We start from the raw sequence: 19,978 nt of genomic DNA on the forward strand, positions 1-19,978 counted from the left end.
TTTTGTGTGTGTGTGTGTATGTCTGTGCGTGCGTGTATGCGGGTGTGTGTTGCGTGTTGTATGTGTGCGCATGTTTAGAGGTGTGAGTGCGTGTATGTTGAGTTGTGTGAATGCATGTTTGCGTGTATGTATGTAGGTCTGTGTAAACAGATGTATGCATGCGTGGATGAATGTTGCAATGGGTGTGTGTGTATGCATGTGTGCATGTGTGAAGGGAGGGGTGTGTATGAGGGGGGTCTGGAGAGGAAGGGGGGTTGGAGGGAAACCTGGGGAGGGGGGCGGGTAAAGGCCCTAATCAGTGACAGGGAAGGGATTCCCTGTCAATAATAGTGCCTACCGCCATGGTTTTCGTGGCGGTAAGGATACTACGAAAACCATGGCGGTAGGCAGGGTCATGATCCCGCAGGTGGGCAAGTGACAGCCGCCGGGCTGGAGAGTGCAGTCTCCAGCCCGGCGGTCGTTACTACCGTGGCAGTCGGTGTGGTACATTTGCGGTTAGGCTTAAGCCAAACCGTCAATGTCATAATATGGAGGAAAGTACCGCCAGCCTGTTGGCAGTACTTTCCTCCGTATTAACGCTGACTGCCGGGGTCATAATGACCCCCTTTGTTGCTTAGCCATTCTGTGCCTCTGCCTGCCTGTGGAATCCACATCTGGGTCAGACTGACAGTTGGGCTGTTTGTGAATTCCCACTAGACAGTGACACAGATGAGCTGGGGTGTAGCGTGCATAACCCGATGAGTCTCCTGGGCTAGAGTGGGGAGGGAGGAGCTGACACTTACACCTGAAAGGGCTGTGCCTGTCTTCACACAATGCAGTCTCCAACCCCCTGGTGTGTGTCTGGGGCCAGGCCTGGGCAAGGCAGGATCTTGTCAACAACAGAGACTTTCCTTTGAAGTTTGCCCACTTCAAAGGCAGAAATTAGCATAAGCCCAAACCCCAGACTTTTAGATTACTTCTGGATAAAGAGGAACCTCTGCAAAGGAGAAGAGCTGGAGGAGGTCTACTGCTCCTTTACCTGTGAGTGTGCTTTGCTGAGTTGGCCTGCAGCTGCTGCTTCTAACTGAGATAGAACAAAGACTGGACTTTGCTATGTTTTCCTGCTTGTGAAGTGTTCTCCAAGGACTTGGACTTAGCTTGACCCCTGTTCTGAAGTCTTAGGGCCATCAAAGATGTCCTCTGCCAGCACCTGGACTCTTTTGCTTAGACTCCTACCCTGCCAGGTGGTGATCAATCCAGTCCCTGGGCCCTTGAAAGGAGAAGCTGGAGGAACCAAGAGTGGAATCCACACACTGGAGCCGTGCAAGAGAAAAATTGACGCAGCCCCTGCTTCGAGGTTGAAACATTGGTGCACCACCTGCATCGCAGCTGGATAGTCGACGCAACACCTGCTTGTGGCTGATGAAATCGAAGCATCACCCATGAAGTGCAGCTCTTCACTACTGTGCTCCAGGATTTCACTGCATTGTCGCTGGGCGTCAAAACCATCATGAACCTGCACGGACCCGAGGTTGCCCGTCCGGAAATCGACGCATCACTTTTCTGTAGGAAAGAAAAATGACGCATCATCTACCCGACCGGAGAAGAAATGATACACAGCCTCATTTGTGAGTCAGGAATCTACGAATCACTGACTGCTCCGACGCACACTCACTCGTGCGGCTTTATTTTTGATGCAAACCAGGTACTTTGCATAAAAAACACTCATCCATTGATGTCTATCGATTAAGACTCTTTTTAATCTAAAAATCCATAACTTTGCTTGTGTATGTTGGATTTTTGTCGCTTTGGTATTGTTTGATTTAGATACAATATTGGCTATTTTTCTTAACTGCAACTGTGTCCCTTTTGCAGTGTTGTCACTGTATTACTAAGTGTGTTGGTACAAATACTTTACACATTGCCTTTGAGATAAGCCTGACTGCTTGTGCCAAGCTACCAAAGGGGTGAACAGGGGTTGTCTTAGGAGTGTAACTTCCTTACCCTGGCTAATGTGAGGGTCCCTGCTTGGACAGAGTGCAAACTGACTGCCAACCAGAGACTCCATACCTAACACAGATGTTTAATGAGATTAGGACCCCACATTTCCTTAATAACCACACTTAAAAAATGTGATTCCTGCACCTCAGCACACATACCACTAACATCTATAGCTAAATGTTAACCTTGTGGTTATTATATTCCTATGTGCTACTTTTGTTACTGCAGTTGCAACTTATGGCCCATTAAAGGGGAGTATCTCCCACTCTCATCTTTCTTTCTTATTAAAAAGGTACTAAAATGCTAATATGTCATAGGAATATTGTTTAATGTTCCTCCCTTCTTTGAAGTAGTATTGTGTTATAATGTTTATGATTTTAAAGATTGTGAAATAATGTTGTACACACACACACACATCCACACAAACACAACCTATGACCCAGTGGTGGTCTTCACTTGGTAGTTATAGTTAGATCAGCATTTCCATAGGAAAAGCCTTTTTTGTTTTGCTTATAACTTTGCCACCTTTTAGCAAATCTTCACAAAAACTTTCAAGAAGGTGCTGTTTTGTGTAGTTTGTGCATGGAAAGGTTCTGGGAGATCCATCAAGTGGGGGCCATGAAAAAAGGGGTGCCCCAACTGCAAATTTCCCATGCATTCAACTGCTGACCGGAATTAGACCAAATTTGGCAAGAAGCTGGATCTTGGTCCACAGGTTGTGCTTTTGTAATATGACTATTTTTTGAGAAACTAAGGAATCTGAGGGTCGGCTGTCGGGCCTTCCCAGAGGCCAAACTCAGCACAGTGCATGACCAAAGGCCATGGGTAGCCGGAAGTTGGCATTATGTATGGTTACAAATTGATACTATACGTAAAAAAGAAGCCTAGTAACTCACCAAAAACACAAAGATTAAGGTGGCGTTATAGTTAGGTGAATATGTCAGTGCCAGCATAACGTTTTGAACTAAAGAAACACAGAAATTCAGAGCTAACTATAACTTGTGCCCCAGTTATGTACTGCTTCTGACCTCACATATTCTCATATCTTACTCATGATATGTTCCATGATATCATTTGTGACACCACTGATGACATCTCAAATGACATCATTGGTGCCATATAGGTCTTCTAACCAATAATAAAGAATATATTTGGCACAGACATAAGCCCTCATTAAGAGGCTGGTGGTCTTCAGACTGCCAGCCTCGCTGTGGCGGTCAGGGCCGCCGCTGCTGTGGCGGTCAGACTGCCACTTAAAGACCCTGGTGGTAAGACCGCCAGGGTTTCGCAGTCTCTGACGGGATCAGTGATCCCGATGGGTTCACGGCGGGTGGAGATTGTAATATGCCAGGGCAGCGCTGCCCTGCGGATTATGACCTCGTTCTCCACCATTCTTTTCATGGCAGTTTCACTGCCATAAAAAGGCTGGCGGAGAGCAGGTGCAGGGGGGCACAGGGGGGGCCCCTGCACTGCCCATGCACTTGTCATGGGCCGTACAGGGGTCCCCCTGCCTAGCACCCTCATAATGCGCACTGTCTATTGTGCAGATAGTGCACATTACAAGGGTGCTAATGCACTCTGGAGGCAACAGCATTGCCGCTGGCTCAAATACGAGCTGGAAACTATGCTGCTGCCTGTTTCCCGCTAGGCTGACAGGCGCAAACCTCAGTTTCCTGCGTCAGCCTAGCGGGAACCACCTAATTACGTTTGGCGGGGTGGTCGGCAGTTTTGGGAGTTTGACGGACGGGCTTTCCCATCTATCAAACTCATAATGAGTCCATAGTGTTTTAAAGTTGAATCATTTAATTAATGGTAGTCAATGCAAATTGGCAAGCTCATTGGAGATAGGCCCTGAAGTTTTAAACCAAAAATCTGCCTTCCTGCCTAATGTTGTAGCTGTAAAAATGTTACAGTAGTTATTTTGGTATTCCAGCATAGACAAAATAAGAGCCTGTGTCAGGTCTTTACTGGAGGAGGAAGGAATGAAAAAATATATTTTACGATAACCCTCAATAGATGGACATCTATAGATCCAGTGATCTTAATATGTTCCTTAAAGGATAGGTGTGCACTAACCATGACTCCCAAGTTACAAGCTCGAAGGGATGATGTTGGCAGCATTCCCTGTGTCCCGGCCACCAGCCCTGTGTTCAAGTGCCTCCAGTAGGAAACACAACCTTTTTCACTGTTGGGCTCAAGGGAGTTCTAACTCTAGTTTGCAACTTCATGGAAACACCTCTTGAGAATACAAGCTGCATCTCTAGAATTGTCTTGTAATCAGTTGTGTAGTGTATCAGCAGCATAGCTGTAGAATGTAAAGCTAAAGTATTCAATCAGAGAAGTGAAGATTAATGGCGGGGCTCAAAAAGGAACCCTGAGAAACCTTCTTAGAAGCCTTCAGAAGTACATTGCCTAAAGTCTGTCTGCCAATGCATCTTTGAAGCGCACTTGAAATTCCATCTATCTCTTTTGAGAAAAGTAATCCAGAGCAAACTAATATATATAGTAAACTGTGCTTACCTATTGAAAATTACCTTCACAATATTTTGGTTCTTGCTATTCTTGCAACAATAGTTTGTCCTCACATTATTTTTTCATTGATATTTTGTCTAAACATCGCCCACTCTGCACTCAAGCACTGCTCACTCTGCCACTACACATGCTTGATCTGGGCATAGCTGGCGAGCAAAGCTGATTGCATTCAACAATAGAAATAAATAGAGTCAAAGGACATTAGTGAGGATAAGCCTCACCTAACCTCACTCTAATGCTCCCTAAAGTTTCTACAATGACCTCCCCCTGAAGTGAACAATGACTTTCAGTTTGTCACCCTTGGCTCTTTATCGCAGACCTAATCCCTGAATCAAGGCAATAAACGTGGGTTTGCAAAATGCCTAAAACTGATACCTTATCAAAACACACACTTCTTGCCATCTTTTCTGCTCTGCATCTGTTGAGACCAGCTTTCCTTCTTGTTGCCAGCTTGTAGTCTTAAGCAGGACTCACAGCGTTACCACCTGTTAGCACTCAACTACTGACCATTACACACTGGGTGGCAGATTTGCTAACATTTCATGCAATGCAGCAAGACAATTTGCTGTGCTGCATTGCGTGAAAGGGGGACATCAGAAATGCACCATATTTATAAATATATGGCCCATTTCTGCTGCCCCCTTACACTGGCACAATGTGTGCTGACTAGCGCCAATGCAGGCCTCTCTGCACTATGGTGAAAGGGTGCCTGTGTTACAAGTAGGATTGTGCAAGGAGGTATACCTTTCTGCACTATAACAATCATTAAAGGAATGTTCCTTTTTCTATGTGTAACTCAGAGTGTATAAACATGCTTCTCCAGGTAACACCTAGGTCTGGGATGTGTACCATTTCCGAGGTTTACAACTCTTTGTAAATCTAGAGATGCCTCAAAATCCATGCACCAAAATCCATGGGTGGATGCATCAGAACACCCACAATCTGCCTATGGAACGCCTCCCTGCTGCAAGGTAAAGCAAGGCAGTGAAAGGTGCTGCCTTGCATTACCTTAGATTCACTAAGCCACACAGAGGCACACAAGTTGGCTTTGAATGGCTTAGTAAATTCAATTTAAGGACTTGCATTGACTTGAATTGCCTTGCATGATGCAAGGGCAATGCAAACTCTTAGTAAATCTTGCCCCGGGTTTTGAATATACACAGACCCTCAGAAGCTTAAACTAATGAAGTCGTGAAATCTGATGCTTCAGGCCATGCATAAAGTCTCGCACAGGGCGCACCACCTTCTGGTTGTGAAAGCTGGAGGGCAAGGGCATAATGTTCTACAATGGAAGCCCCAGTCCTCCGCACAAGTGGCGCACCATAAGTTTAGCCGAAGCTAAACAGGGACAGGAGGAGCCCCCTACAAAGGTACGGATCTCTGCATATATAAGGCAAACGGTTAATAGAGATACCAGAAAGGGGAGCATGCCCTGCACGTATGTGAAGTGAAGGAGCATAACCACCAGTACCGCTTGCACTCGGCCCCACATGGAGAGACTCAGGTGCGACCACTTCTCAAAATCCAGCCTCATACGGGCTATAAGGGGATCTAGGTTGTCTGCCACCATGCAGTCTAGCCCACTATTGACAAGGACCCCCGGGTATTTAAGATGAGAGGGCGTTCACCAAAAGGGATAGCTGTGGACCGCCGCACTCATGGTAATGGTAGATAGGGGCAGTGCCTCACTCTTGTCCCAGTTCAGCTGGTAACTGAACAGGAGTGCAAAGCCTTCAGTATTCTCCAGTAAGGACGGGAGGGAATGTTGCAGGTCCTTCAATGTGAGCAGGATGTCATCCGCATACAAGTAGAGTTTGGACTCTCCCCCCGAAAGGGTATCCCACTGAGAAGGGGGGAGTGACGGATGGTGGCCACTAGAGGTTTCAATGCCAACAAAAATAGAAGTGGCGAGAGTGGGCAGCCTAGCCTAGTTCCCCGCTGTATCAGGAAGGGGTCAGACAAAGAGCCACAGCAGTTAACCTGAGCTGTAGGGCACTCATATAACAAGCAACCCTTGGTGATGGGTTGGTTCCCCAATCTGATTTTGCGTAGGGTTGCAAACAAGTAGTCCCATTCTATGTGGTTGAATACCTTTTCAGCATCGAGGGAAAGAGCTATAGCCTCGTCTGGCAGGTATCAAGCTTCCCAAAGGGCATGGCACAGAGTGTGGAGATGGTTTCTGGAGGTGCATCCTGGAACAAATCCCACCTGGGTGTGATGTATTAGAGACAGGGTGACTTTGCGGAGATGGGCCGCTAAGACACTGGCAATAATCTTTACATCCCCATTCAGAAGAGATATAGGTCTGTAACTGCCACAGAGGAGGGGGTCTCTCCTCTCCAGGTTTGGGGATCACTGCTATCATTGCCCTGTTTGAAAGAGAACCTAGGGAGCCCTCTTGCCTAGCCTCCAGGGAGAACTCATAGAGGGAGTTGACAACCTCTCTGTCCCATTTATATAATTCTGCGGGGAAGCAATCTTCCCCAGGGGACTTATGGTTTAGGAGTCTGGATATGGCCAGTGCTATCTTGGCTTTGCTGATCTCTCCGTCCAGCAGAGTTCGCCCTTCATTCGACAGGTGGGGCAGCTGTACTCCCTCCAAAAAAGTTGCTTTTTAACTGGGCTGACCACCATCTCTGGTGTATACATCCTTCGATAGAATGCCGCAAATTCATTAATAATTTCCTGTGGTCGGGTGAGGACCTCACCACTCGAGGAGTGATTAGCAGGGATAGCTTCTGCTGCTTCCAGCTGTCATACTAGAGCCACCAAGAGCCAGCTGGCCTTTTCACTCAGCTCATAATGGTGACTCTTCAGCTGTTTCAGTGCGTGTCAGTTTGTTTTAAGCGGCGGCGCACGGGTAGCGAGGGGCGGGCTGTGTACTGGCGGGTAAGGGATGAGATATGGTCCTCAAGTTCGCTTTGGTGGGGTATCTTTTGTTTATTAGCCAGTGCTGCATCACACATCATTTGTCCCCGTGTGGTTGCTTTTGCTGCCACACAATACCCTCTGAGATGTAACTGAGCCCTCGTTATCATGTACTTAGGTGGAAACTTGCAACCAGAGTTGGAGCTTACCCTGGACAGTTGTAGTATTTGTGCACGGCTAAGCCCCAGGGTATGCAGCGAGGAGAGGTGAGTCCCATGTCTACAGATATTAGGATCGGACGTGGTCAGAGAGTGCAGTTTCCAGGATCTGAGAGTCCCAAGAGAGGATACCACATTTTGTGAGACAAGAAATAATCCAGTCATGACTGGGTTCCATGTACTGACAAGAGAAATGTATATTCCCTGTCTGCCGGATGGGTAACTAATAAATGCATTTAATGAAATATCCAGGTAAATTACTTTTAGCCAAGAAAGTGTACAGTTTGTAGCATGTAAATCATTATTCCAAAACACTTTAATAATTACAACCTTCTGTGACCCTGCAGGCTCAGCAAAACTGTAGTGCTATTTGTATGTTTGATGTGTGTTGGACTTGGTCCTCTGTCCAGGGTCAACCTCATACTCTTTGCTTCAGTCCTCCTGTTTTCTCAACCCATTTTTGTTGTTGGCTTTTAGCGCTATGCATCCTTTACCACTGCTAGGCAATGTCAAAGGGCATGTGCTCACTCCTTAAAACATGGCAGTATCAGCTTGTACCCAAAAGGCATATTTAATTTACTTATATTATCTAATATTGATTTGCATAGCACACTAATCAACTGAGACGGTGTCCAGCTGCTTGGGTAAGGTGTGTAAGACTGTGGTCCCAAGGTGCTTATATGAAGAGCCAGGTCTTCAACTTCTTGCAGAACTCAATAATTGAGCAGGATGCTCTGATGTGTTGAGGGGGCACAGTATATGTCTTGGGTGCGATCCTGGAGAATGAGAAACCAACAGTTTTGTGGATGTGGTGTATGCGTATGAGTAACAGTGAGGCTGAGCCGATGTGGTTGTTGGGTTGGTGAAAGCTAATGTGTCTGTTCAGGCATTCTGGTCTTATGTTGTGTATGGCTTTTTATGTGTTTGTGAGAAGTTTGAATTGGCTGTGCTTGTGAATGCAGAGTCAGTGAAGTTTGCTGAGGTGTGGTGTGATGTGGGTGTGACGTCAGAGGTCAAGTATGAGTCTTGCAGTTGTGTTCGGTCACTTTGAGCTTGTCATTTAGGATGATTCCTTGATTTTCTGCAAGGTCGGTGGGTGTGGGCGGTGGTCCTAGCTTTGATGGTGAGCCCCTAGAAATCCATGGAGAGGTCTTGTTGCAAAGGCCGGTACTTCCGTCTTGTCAGAATTGAGCTACACAAAGTTGGTTTGCATCCAGTCAGGTCATAAAGTTAGTGAAGTTGGTTATGGTGGCATTTGTCTTGTCTGTCAGGGTGAGGATGTGTTGTGTGTTATCAGCGTTCAAGAACAGTGATGTTTTGTGATCGGATGACGTTGATGAATGGTGTTGTGGATATGTTAAAAAGAGTGGGGCTGAGGGATGATCCCTGTGGGACATCACATATCATCTCTAATGTGAAGGGTGTCAGCCTGACCCTTTGGTTTCTTCCAGTGAGGAAGGCATAGATCTATTTGAAACAGATCCCTGTATGCAAGTCTTGTGGAATCTTCTGATACGTGTATTATGGGAGACAGTGTCAAAGGCTGTGGGTAGGTTCAGTAGGATGAGGGCCACTGTTTCATCTTAGTCCAGGATGTTTTGAAAGTTGTTGGTGGCCGTGATGAGTGCTGTTTTGGTGCCGTAGTTCTTTCTGAATCCTGTTTGTGTGTTGTCTAGTAGATGATGAAGTTCAAGGTGGGTCGTGATTTGCTTTTTATTGTCCTTCTTAATCCCTTTGACTGTCCAGAAGAAGATATGTAGGACCAAATTTACTAATGGCTAGCACTGCCCTTGTGTCAAGGTTATGCAAGGGCAACACACACCCTTAATTGAAATTTAATATATCACCCAGAGCCATCCTACGTGGCTCTGCGTGACATAGAAACTCTGGAGTAAAGTAAGACAGTCTCATGCATCCAGACATGGTTTTTGGTGCATTCCCACATTTACTAACAATAGTAAAACCGGGAATGTGTCAAATTGCTACATCATTCCAGGGTATGCGTAACAAAGAGAAAATTTGTATTTTTTTTGTTTTTCCTCTCTATGTGTGCTGCAGTCTGCACACATAGAAAGAGAAAGAAACCTCAGAGAATTGTTTTTGTGCAGGAAGGTATTCCTTCCTGCAAAAAAAAGAATGCCTGCCTGTGATGCAGGTACCTCTGCACCATGGTGCAGGCACCTTTGCACCAGCATTGGTTTTTGACAGCCACTAGTGCACCAGCACGAAGAGAGAGCAGGAAGAACCCATTTCTTAGTAGATATAGTGCCTTTTTGCCCTCTCCATTTGACGCAGTGGAGCAAATTGTCTTGCTGCATTGCGCTGCATCAAATATTAGTAAATCTGTCACTAGTGTATACCAGTGTCCTCCTTTCATCTGCCTCTCACTCTCCTCATCGGATGCTACTCTGGATGTAAAAGTAATAGCATCATACTCCATATACTGAGAAAAGTGATGATTTCCTTTCCCTTCTCTTAATGTGGTTGCCAGGTATGTTTCCACAAAGTCAGGTCCAGTCATGGCATTGGCTCTACCTTCCATGGTATTCCCTGTACTTCCTTGGTGATCTCTCTGCACCTTTGACCACTCACAATGGAGATTTTCCAGCCTCACCAAACAATCCAACTAAGGGGAGAGAGGGATGTTATCATTAAGAAGGCATGTGGGGTGAGGGATGTTGTGCTAGAGAAGGGCTTGGGCACACTGATCCCCGTCAGACTTGGTACATTACCATATACCTGCTTTGGTGTTCAGGGTGCACAAGCAGCTAAGAAGAGTGATGCGCTTGTGGCTCACCTTGTTGTGTTCATGAAGAATTCAGGCCAAGGTATGGACTGAGCAGTCTGTAGTCACTGCAGGCATCTCCAAGCTGGTTTGCAAAAAATACACCATAGTGGACAGAAGAACCATTTGCAGTCCGGGGAAGCTACTAACAGCAAATAAGGTACAGGGAGCAAACTAGAATGTGGTAAATACCACAGGAAATGCCGGAAGGAAGGAATAGGGTGATCACAACTGGAAAGAGCAGAGAAAGAACGTTAAGCATGGGAAAATTAATTAAAAATATTACAGAATTGCTGAACAATGTATAGAGAGAGAAAGTGGAAGTGTGAAGTTATCAATATCTAGGAGGTGCCGAGGTGCCTCCCTTTAGGATATACTATTTGCTGGACATGGCCCTTTTTTCAGGGCCATCCCCAAACGTTTTGCCTTCCTCCTCCCATTTAATCTGACCTATTGTGGCTGTAGGACTCTGAGCACTTTATCACTGCTGATCAGTGCTAAAGTGCATGTGCTCTCCCTTCTAATTTGGTATGATTGGCTTACATGTAGTAGGCACATTTAATTTACCTGTAAGTCCCCTGAACAGTGGTACCCCTATACCCAGGGCATGGAAATTAAATGCTACTATTGGGCCTGCAGCGCAGCTTGCGCCACCCACTGAAATGGCATTTCAAACTTGTCTCAGGCCTGATGGCGCAGGGCCTGTGTGCGCAGTTTACTGCCACCATGACCAGGCATCTAAATTTATTTGCCAGGCCTGGAACTCCCCTTTTACTACATGTAAGTCACCCCTAAAGTAGGTCCTAGCAAGCCCTATGGGCAGGTTGCTATGTATGTAAAACGCTGGAAATGTGTCTGGTTGTGTGGCCTGTATTGGTAGTGACAAACAGCCTATTTGGTTTCTCACTGCTGTGAGTGATGCCTTGCTTATAGAATTCCATTCGAAATGCCCTACCTTATGTCTAGGTGGTATTGTCTAATCACTGAGCGGTAGCATAGATATGTTTGGTATGGTTGTAATGGGAGTGAAAAATGCTGGTTACTGATGTAGGTGGATTTTTTATTACCATTATAGAAATGACACTTTTAGAAAGTGGGCATTTCTCTGTGCTTATGACTCTGGTGTTTTGCAGCTTGACTCCAATCCACGTCTGGGGCAGAGCGACAGCTGAGCTTTGTGCCTACTTTTTAGACAGCCTGTACACAGGGAGGGTGGAGGTGTCACAGATGTGCATCTGAATATTGAATGGTCTTCCTAGGGTGAGAGAAGGAGAGGCGGGGAACACCTGCATTTGTAAAGGCTGTGCCCTGGCCTCATACAAAGGCCTTTGTGATGTATTGATTGTGTCACATGTGTTGCATGTGTTGTGAAATCGCTTTACACATTGCTTCTGGGATAAGCCTGACTGCTCGTGCCAAGCTACCAAGGGGGTGAGTAGGGGTTGTCTTGGGTGTGTAACTCCCTCGCCCTGACTGGAGTGGGTGGATTCTGTCTGGCTTATGTGCATACCCTAGCCAACTTGAAACCCCATTTCTAACACTGTTCATGAGGCTCAGTCTCCTATGCTCTCATACAGCTTGCTCTAAATGTTAGTTACCCATCATCTGAAATTTATCACTCCCCCGGGGCTCAGAGTATAGGACAGACGCTCAGTGCAGCAAGATAGATGTGCTGAACTTTGGCCTCTGTGGGAAGAGAGCTGTGGTTCGGCCATTTTGAGTGCAGGTGTGCTTTTGGACTCTGCATGTTTTTATCAGATAACACTACTGAAGAATTGTATTCCTTTCAAAACAACATCTGCTTGTCCCAGTGGTGGGTGGGAACTCCTATACTGTCTAGAATGCAGGTTGTTGATGTAACTCCCCTCTATGAGTAACCACTGGTTGCATCTGGGGCACACATGGCTGATACACTTGTGTGTCAAGTTCTGGATGCTCAACATTCACTTATTTGGCTCCCTGTGGCTCAGAGGGTCCATGTGACAGTTTCCCTCTTAGTGCACTAGGCAGGGTCTTGTGACTTTTGCTGGTTCTGTCTCTCTTGCCTACCCCCTCCTACTTTTCCCTGTTTAACATTTTAGGCCATGTTGGCTTGGAAGAAAACATTTTTCGACCTTGTCCTTTACTTGTAGTACAGGATGTCTCTGTCACTATGGCAGGGAGGTAATCTGGGGAGCTTTTTCAGTTCTCGTAAGGCACATCGATTTTTTCAGAATCCTCCTTTGTTGGAGTGTTAGTGACCAGTCCTTGCACCAATACGTTTTTAGTTGATTACTGCTCTCTATAACTCACTCACTCACTCACTCACTCACTCACTCACTTATTCATTCATTTACTCATTAGATCACTCACTCAGCGATCTTCTAGAATACCACTGTTAGTAGAGGGCTTGTCTAAATGGCTTTTGCCTCTTCATTGGACACTCAGCACTACTGCATAAAGCATATGAGGATTCCCTAATCTACACCAATTAGTGCACATTCAGTGGTGATGAAACACTAGCGGCTCATCGGTTCCCTTGTGTCAGCAGATCATGTGTTATATTGTAATTCAATTACACACATGACTTGAAACAAGTGGATTTAAGTGGCTATGTTGGTTAAGGATCAGTCTGGCTATATGGTTTTACACACCTTGCTGTCTGCCTACAAGTCAACGATCATGCATGTTGTATCTCTACAGCTGTGGGAAGGCACTGCCAGGATGCAGGACTAGAATCCACATGCCTGACAAGGATGGCGTTGGGGAAATCTGCAGCTGGGGAAGAAACATCTTCATGGGTTACTTGAACAGGGAAAAGGAAACAACTGATGCATTCGACCAGGATGGATGGCTACACTCTGGGGATCTAGGCACATTTGACCAGGATGGATTTCTGTTTGTCACTGGGAGAATCAAAGGTACGTATAGTGCAAGTATGGACTATATCTGGACTAAGCATATGGGTCCCAAAAAAGCTAGGCGGTCTATTGAATGAGATTAATTGTCAAAGCAACATTTTAGAAATGAATGATGCAAAGGTGAGTCATAAATGTTGTGTGTCCACATATTACTGTATGATTCTCACTCTCCTGTACCTACAAAGGACACTTCTGTCGAAGGGCATAGTTCACCTTTCAATTGTTATACTTTTCTGTCTTGGTTCTAATTGTAGATTTGAAGATTTTAGGTGCCTTCCTAATCCTTAATGCTATGTTCTATGCAATGCAAGTGTTGTTGTTATTGCACAAAGTGGGGCTGCAATCAGGTAAACTCCATTGTCTTTATATTTTCTTCGAATCATTCCATTTCATTCATGGTACCTGTTGCAACAAGTCATAAAGGATGGTCTGAGAACAATGATTAAAATGTGGAAAGTGGATCTATAATCAAGATTTCTTAACATCTCAGCATCTGACAATTCAAACACTCGGTGGCTTCTATTTCTTTAAACTTAAAGCATCACCCTTCTCAATTACAATCCTATGCCATATGTCACCTTTGTAAAGTCATTGAAAAACTCACAACTATTTATCTGTGAAGTATTAGGACAAGTCACTGTTATATTCTTGTTATGTCAAATGATGTGCCACTCTGGAATCATGCTGTATCCTGGCAATTGAGCTACTGCTTCTGGACTCTCATGACATTCCGGTGGGAGAGGTCGGTTGGTGAGGAGGACGGCTGAGCCAGGGGTTGCTGCTTATAGACAATAAAAGTATGTTCAAGGAACTACGGCTCTTGTCTTAACAATGGCAACAAGCGGGTAGAAAAGGGGACAACGTTCGAGCAAGGACTGTCTCACTCGACCCCTGATTCAGGCTCTCATCAATCACAGCAAGAATAATACCGCCAGTGCAGTGGAGTCGGCATTGGAAAAAAAACAAACATGAAGGTACGGCGAGGTAACAAGCATGAAGGTACGGAGCGGGGATTATTGTGAATAAACTTACTGAGGCTGTTAGGATTCAAAAGCGGCATATTAACAGCCGCAGGCGCAGAGGAAGATAGTAAACATAGCCCTCCAGTGTGTGCGTGACGACGTACGGAAGCGCACTGTGCAGTCAGCAATGGTGTATCATAGCAATAGAGACGCTGTGAATCAATCGCTGATGCGCACTGTAGGAAGTTGACTCTGTATATACTATTTCAAAGTAAGAAATAGTGTGCACAGAGTCCTCCTTAGAGGTAAGATAGTGGCAAAATTAGATAATACTAATGCTCTATTTGTGGTAGTGTGGTCGAGCAGTAGGCTTATCAGAGGGTAGTATTAAGCATTTGTTGTGCCCACACAGACAATAATTGAGGAACACATACTCAAAGACTTACTCCAGGCCAATAGGTTTTTATATTGAAAAATATATTTTCTTAGTTTATTTTAGGAACCACAGGTTCAAGATTTACAGTATACACTTTAAATGCAAGGTACTTCACTTAGATACTTCAAGAACTTTGAATAAAAGCAATATCATATACAGTCTTTGTAAAAATGCCAATAAGCTATTTTCAAAGTGGACACTGCAAAAATCAACAGTTCCTGGGGGAGGTAAGTACAGGTTAGTTTGGGAGGTAAGTAAAACAATTACAATTCTCAGTTCTGGGGCATAGGCAGCCCACCGTTGGGGGTTGAAGGCAACCCCAAAGTGACCACACCAGCTGCTCAGGGCCGGTCAGGTGCAGAGGTCAACGAGGTTCCCAAAACACATAGGCGCCTATGGAGAACAGGGGTGTTCCGGTTCCAGACTGCCAGCAGGTAAGTACCCGCGTCCTCGGAGGGCAGACCAGGGGGGTTTTGTAGAGCACGGGGGGGGACACAAGTAGGCACACAAGGTACACCCTCAGCGGCACAGGGGCGGCCGGGTGCAGTGTGCAAAGCAGGAGTCGGGTTTCAGATAAGAAACAATGGAGGGACCCAGGGGTCACTCTAGCGTTGCAGGCAGGCACAGGGGGGGCTTCTCGGGACAGCCACCACCTGGACTAGGCAGAGGGTCGTCTGGGGGTCGCTCTTGCACTGAGGTTCAGTTCCTTCAGGTCCTGGGGGCTGCGGGTGCAGTGTTGGTTCCAGGCGTTGAGTCCCTTGTTACAGGCAGTCGTGGTCAGGGGGAGCCTCTGGATTCTCTCTGCAGGTGTCGCTGTGGGGGATCATGGGGGGTCATCTCTCTCTGGTTACTCACGGGCTCGCAGTCGCCAGTGAGTCCTCCCTGTGTTGTTGGTTCTCTGGATCTCGAGCCGGGGGCGTCAGGTGCAGTGTGGTCTCACGCTTCCGGCAGGAAGCGTGCAGTCTTTCAAAGTTGCTTCTTTGTTGCAAAGAAGTCGATGGTTTTGAGCAGGGCCTCTGCTCACGGGAGTTTCTTGGCCCTTTAGTCCAGGGCAGTCCTCTGAGGCTTCAGAGGTCGCTAGTCCCTGTCGGATGCGTTGCTGGTTGCAGGTTTTCGAAGTTGGAGAAAAGGTTGTAGGGCTTGGGCCAAAGTAGTTGTCGTCTTCCTCCTTCTCTGGGTCAGCAGTCCTTCTGGTTTCTTCAGGTTGCAGGAATCTAGTGTCCTAGGTTCTGGGGTGCCCCTAAATACTGAATTAAGGGGTGTGTTTAGGTCTGGGAGTGCAGTAGCCAATGGCTATTGTCCTGGAGGGTGGCTACACCCTCTTTGTGCCTCCTCCCTGTGGGCAGGGGTGCACATCCCTAATCCTATTGGGGGAACCCTCCAAAACTAAGATGGAGGATTTCTAAAGGCAGGGGTCACCTCAGCTCAGGACAACTCAGGGGCTGTCCTGACTGGTGGGTGACTCCTCCTTGTTTTCCTAATTATCTCCTCCAGCCTTGCCACCAAAAGTGGGGGCAGTGGCCGGAGGGGCGGGCATCTCCACTAGCTGGGATACCCTGTGGCGCTGTAACAAAGGGGGTGAGACTTTGAGGCTCACTGCCAGGTGTTACAGTTCTTGCAGGGGGAGGTGTGAAGCACCTCCACCCAGTACATGCTTTGTTTCTGGCCACAGAGTGACAAAGGCACTCTTCCCATGTGGCCAGCAACTTGTCTGGTTTGTGCCAGGCTGGCAGGAACTGGTCAGTCTACACTGGTAGTCGAATTTGTATTCAGGTGGCATCTCTAAGATGCCCTCTGGGTGTATGTTACAATAAATTGCACACTGGCATCAGTGGGCATTTATTGTGCTGAGAAGTTTGATACCAAACTTCCCAGATTTCAGTGTAGTCATTGTGGAAATGGGGAGTTCGTGTTTGACAAACTCCCAGACCATATATTGTTATGGCTATCCTGCACTTACAATGTCTAAGGTTTTGCTTAGACACTGTAGGGGCATAGTGCTCATGCACATATGCCCTCACCTGTGGTATAGTGCACCCTGCCTTAGGGCTGTAAGGCCTGCTAGAGGGGTGACTTACCTATGCCACAGGCAGTGTGAGGTTGGCATGGCACTCTGAGGGGAGTGCCATGTCGACTTAGTCATTTTCTCCCCACCAGCACACACAAGCTGTGAGGCAGTGTGCATGTGCTGAGTGAGGGGTCCCCAGGGTGGCATAAGACATGCTGCAGCCCTTAGAGACTTTCCCTGGCATCAGGGCCCTTGGTACCAGTGGTACCAGTTACATGGGACTTATCTGAGTGCCAGGGCTGTGCCAATTGTGGAAGCAAAGGTACAGTTTAGGGAAAGAACACTGGTGCTGGGGCCTGGTTAGCAGGGTCCCAGCACACTTTCAATGAAACCGTAGCATCAGCAAAGGCAAAATGTTAGGGGGTAACCATGCCAAGGAGGCATTTCCTTACACGCACAGCTACTGTTTAACACGCATTGGAAATGGCGTATCATAGGAACAGGGACGCTGTGAATCAATCGCTGGTGATCACAGCTACTGTTTAACGCGTATTGAAATTCAAACGCTGAGGTGCATACGCTATGTATGGATCACTGTTTGGTTGATGCATAAATAGTTTAAATAAAGAAACATTTCAACTCAACTTAAAGAACTTAACTTAAAAAAAAGTGTGCAAGCACTATTTCCCAATTAAGCGTGGTATTAGTAACAAAGAAATTAAAAAATAAAAAAATAAAATGGCATCACAATTAATACCACCTCCCCCAACTTCCTTACAAGATCCAGAGGAACCATGCATGGTATGGGAAGACTGGAGGGAGGCCTTTGAGACTTACATGGATGCTATAGGAGGGGAGACGTATGTGGAGAAAAGAAAGTTAGCTATTCTCGAACATTGTCTTGGAGTGGAAGGGATAAAAGTGCTAAAAACCCTACCAATACAGTATATGAATGAAGGGGGTGGAGATTCTGACCAAGGAAAAAAAGTATATGAAAATGCTATGAATGCACTAGAAGAAAACTATAGCAAAAAAATCAGTATTGTAGTAGAAAGACATAAATTATTTTCATGTACTCAGAAACAAGGAGAAACAATAGACCAATATGTTAATGGATTACAAAGGTTGGCGATAACATAATAGTTCAGAGATCTAAATGACAAAATAATTCATGATCAGTTTATAAATAGAGTGAGAGCTACAAAGATACAGGAGAAGTTATTAAGCTTAAGAAACCTGACATTAGACAAGACTATTGATGTAGCCAAACACATGGAGAATATGTCTCAGCATGTCAAGGAACTGCATAACATGGAGTCTGGGAATAAGGGACAGGACATAGTGAATGAGGTAAAATTCACTAAGAGAAGTGCAAATAAATATGAAGAAGAAAATAGGAGAAGAACGAGATTTGAAGAAGAATTTGGAAAAAGAAAAGAGAGCTTCATAAACACTTGGCAGAAGCAAGGAACTGTCCAGCTGGTAATAGCAAGTGTTTTAAGTGCAGGAAAATAGGACATTTTGCAAGGGTATGCAGAATGTCAGATGAAAGCAAATTCAAGACGTCAGTGAATGTAGTAAAAGGGACTGGAACAGAAAATAAAGCAAGAGATGTTAGTACGAGTGAAGAAGACGAGTTGTAGGTTTTGGTAGTGGAGGAAGAAAAGACATTGATATGTACTCAACATGATGAGAAATGTGATGAATATAATCCACCAAGGTGTGTTATTGAAATGAATGGAGAACAAATACAAATGTGGCCAGACTCATGTTCAAGCGAGTATGAGAAGGTTTAAGGAATAATACACTTAAACCCACAGATGTAGAACCGGAAGGATATTGTGGTGGAAAACCTCTGATATTGGGGTATTTTGAAGCAGATCTAAAACTCAAAAACAGGAAAACGTGTGGAAAAGTATATGTAGTGCAACATGGGAGATCTTTACTCGAATGGAAAGAGCAATGTGCGTTGGGAGTTATATTAAACGCAAATCACCCTAAACAAGTATTGCTGACAGAATTGAATAGTGAAGAAGAGTGGGTGACGAAGTTTCCAGAGTTATTTAGTGAGAAACTAGGTTGTCTCAAGGGTTTTGAACATAATATCATTCTAAAAGAAAAGGTTGTGCCAACGGTACATAAAGCAAGAATTGTGCCGTTTTCACTGACGGATAAATGAAAAGAAGAATTTCAAAAGGTTGTGCAAAGAGGGTGTGATTGAGCCCATAGAAGTATCTGAATGGTTAAGTCCTATTGTTATAGCGAAGAAACCTGATTGAAAGATTCGGATATGCATTGATTTGAGAGACTTGAATGAAGATATATTAGTTGACCAGCACCTTTTACCAAGAATTAACAAAATGCCTGCCAGTGTCAGAAGGGGAAAGTATTTCAACACATTAGATTTATCTAATGCTTATCATCGGGTACGCCTAGCAAAGAATTCCCGGCATTTAACCTCATTCATCACACCCGAGGGGACGTTTCAATTTGTAAGAATGCCTTTCGGATTAGCTTCTGCCTCTGCAGTATTTCAGAGAATGATGCAAAAGATTTTGAAGAATATGATCAACACGTTGGTATATCAAGACGATGTATTAATATGGGGAGAAAGCAAACAAGCACATGATAAGGTATTGAAGGAAGTATAAGTATAGGAAAAATTGGAGGAAGCACGGCTTACCATCAGCAGCAAGAAGTGTAAATTCTGTGTTGGAGAAGTAGAATACTTAGGGCATTGAATCAAGATGAAATAAAACCAAAGTTAATGGATGCAATAGAAAAAGCTCCCTCTCCCCAAAACAACGAACAACTACGATTGTTTCTCGGTTTGGCGGAATATTATACAAAGTTTGTTGATCATTTTGTGGACAAAGTACATGTGCTGAGGAAGTTAATGAAAAAGGGTAGCAATTTTAAGTGGTCTGAGGGTTGTCAAGAAGCATTTGATTCAGTTAAGGATGCGATAATAAAAGCAAAAACACTGAAACCATATGATCCAGAGGATAAGACTATAATAGTGGCAGGTGCAAGTAACTATTGCTTAGGAGCGGCGTTATTGCAATACCATGAGGTCAAGGAGAGAGTGGTGGCTTTTGCGTAACGTACGTTAAAGGGAGCTGAATTGACACATTCAACCATCGAAAAGGAAGCATTGACTTGCCTGGTGGGGTGTACAACATTTTCACACATTTGTCTGGGGTACAGAATTTTCACCACCAAAGGGGCCAGTAAGGCTCCACCCAGAATTGCCAAGTGGAAATATAGACTTCAGGAGTATACATTCAAA

At 45.3% G+C, this 19,978-nt stretch overlaps 1 protein-coding gene across 1 annotated transcript in view; it reads left to right on the forward strand.

The window, feature by feature from the left end:
* LOC138250906 (long-chain-fatty-acid--CoA ligase ACSBG2-like) overlaps positions 1 to 19,978 on the forward strand; it is a 306,186-nt gene that overhangs the window by 138,743 nt on the left and 147,465 nt on the right. The window contains exon 10 of the mRNA XM_069205604.1: positions 13,066 to 13,283. Within this exon, the coding sequence (XP_069061705.1) occupies positions 13,066 to 13,283 (218 nt within the window). The remainder of the gene's footprint in view (positions 1 to 13,065; positions 13,284 to 19,978) is intronic.

The sequence above is a fragment of the Pleurodeles waltl genome, chromosome 1_2 (genome assembly GCF_031143425.1).
Source record: "Pleurodeles waltl isolate 20211129_DDA chromosome 1_2, aPleWal1.hap1.20221129, whole genome shotgun sequence".
NCBI classification, from domain to species: Eukaryota; Metazoa; Chordata; class Amphibia; order Caudata; family Salamandridae; genus Pleurodeles; species Pleurodeles waltl.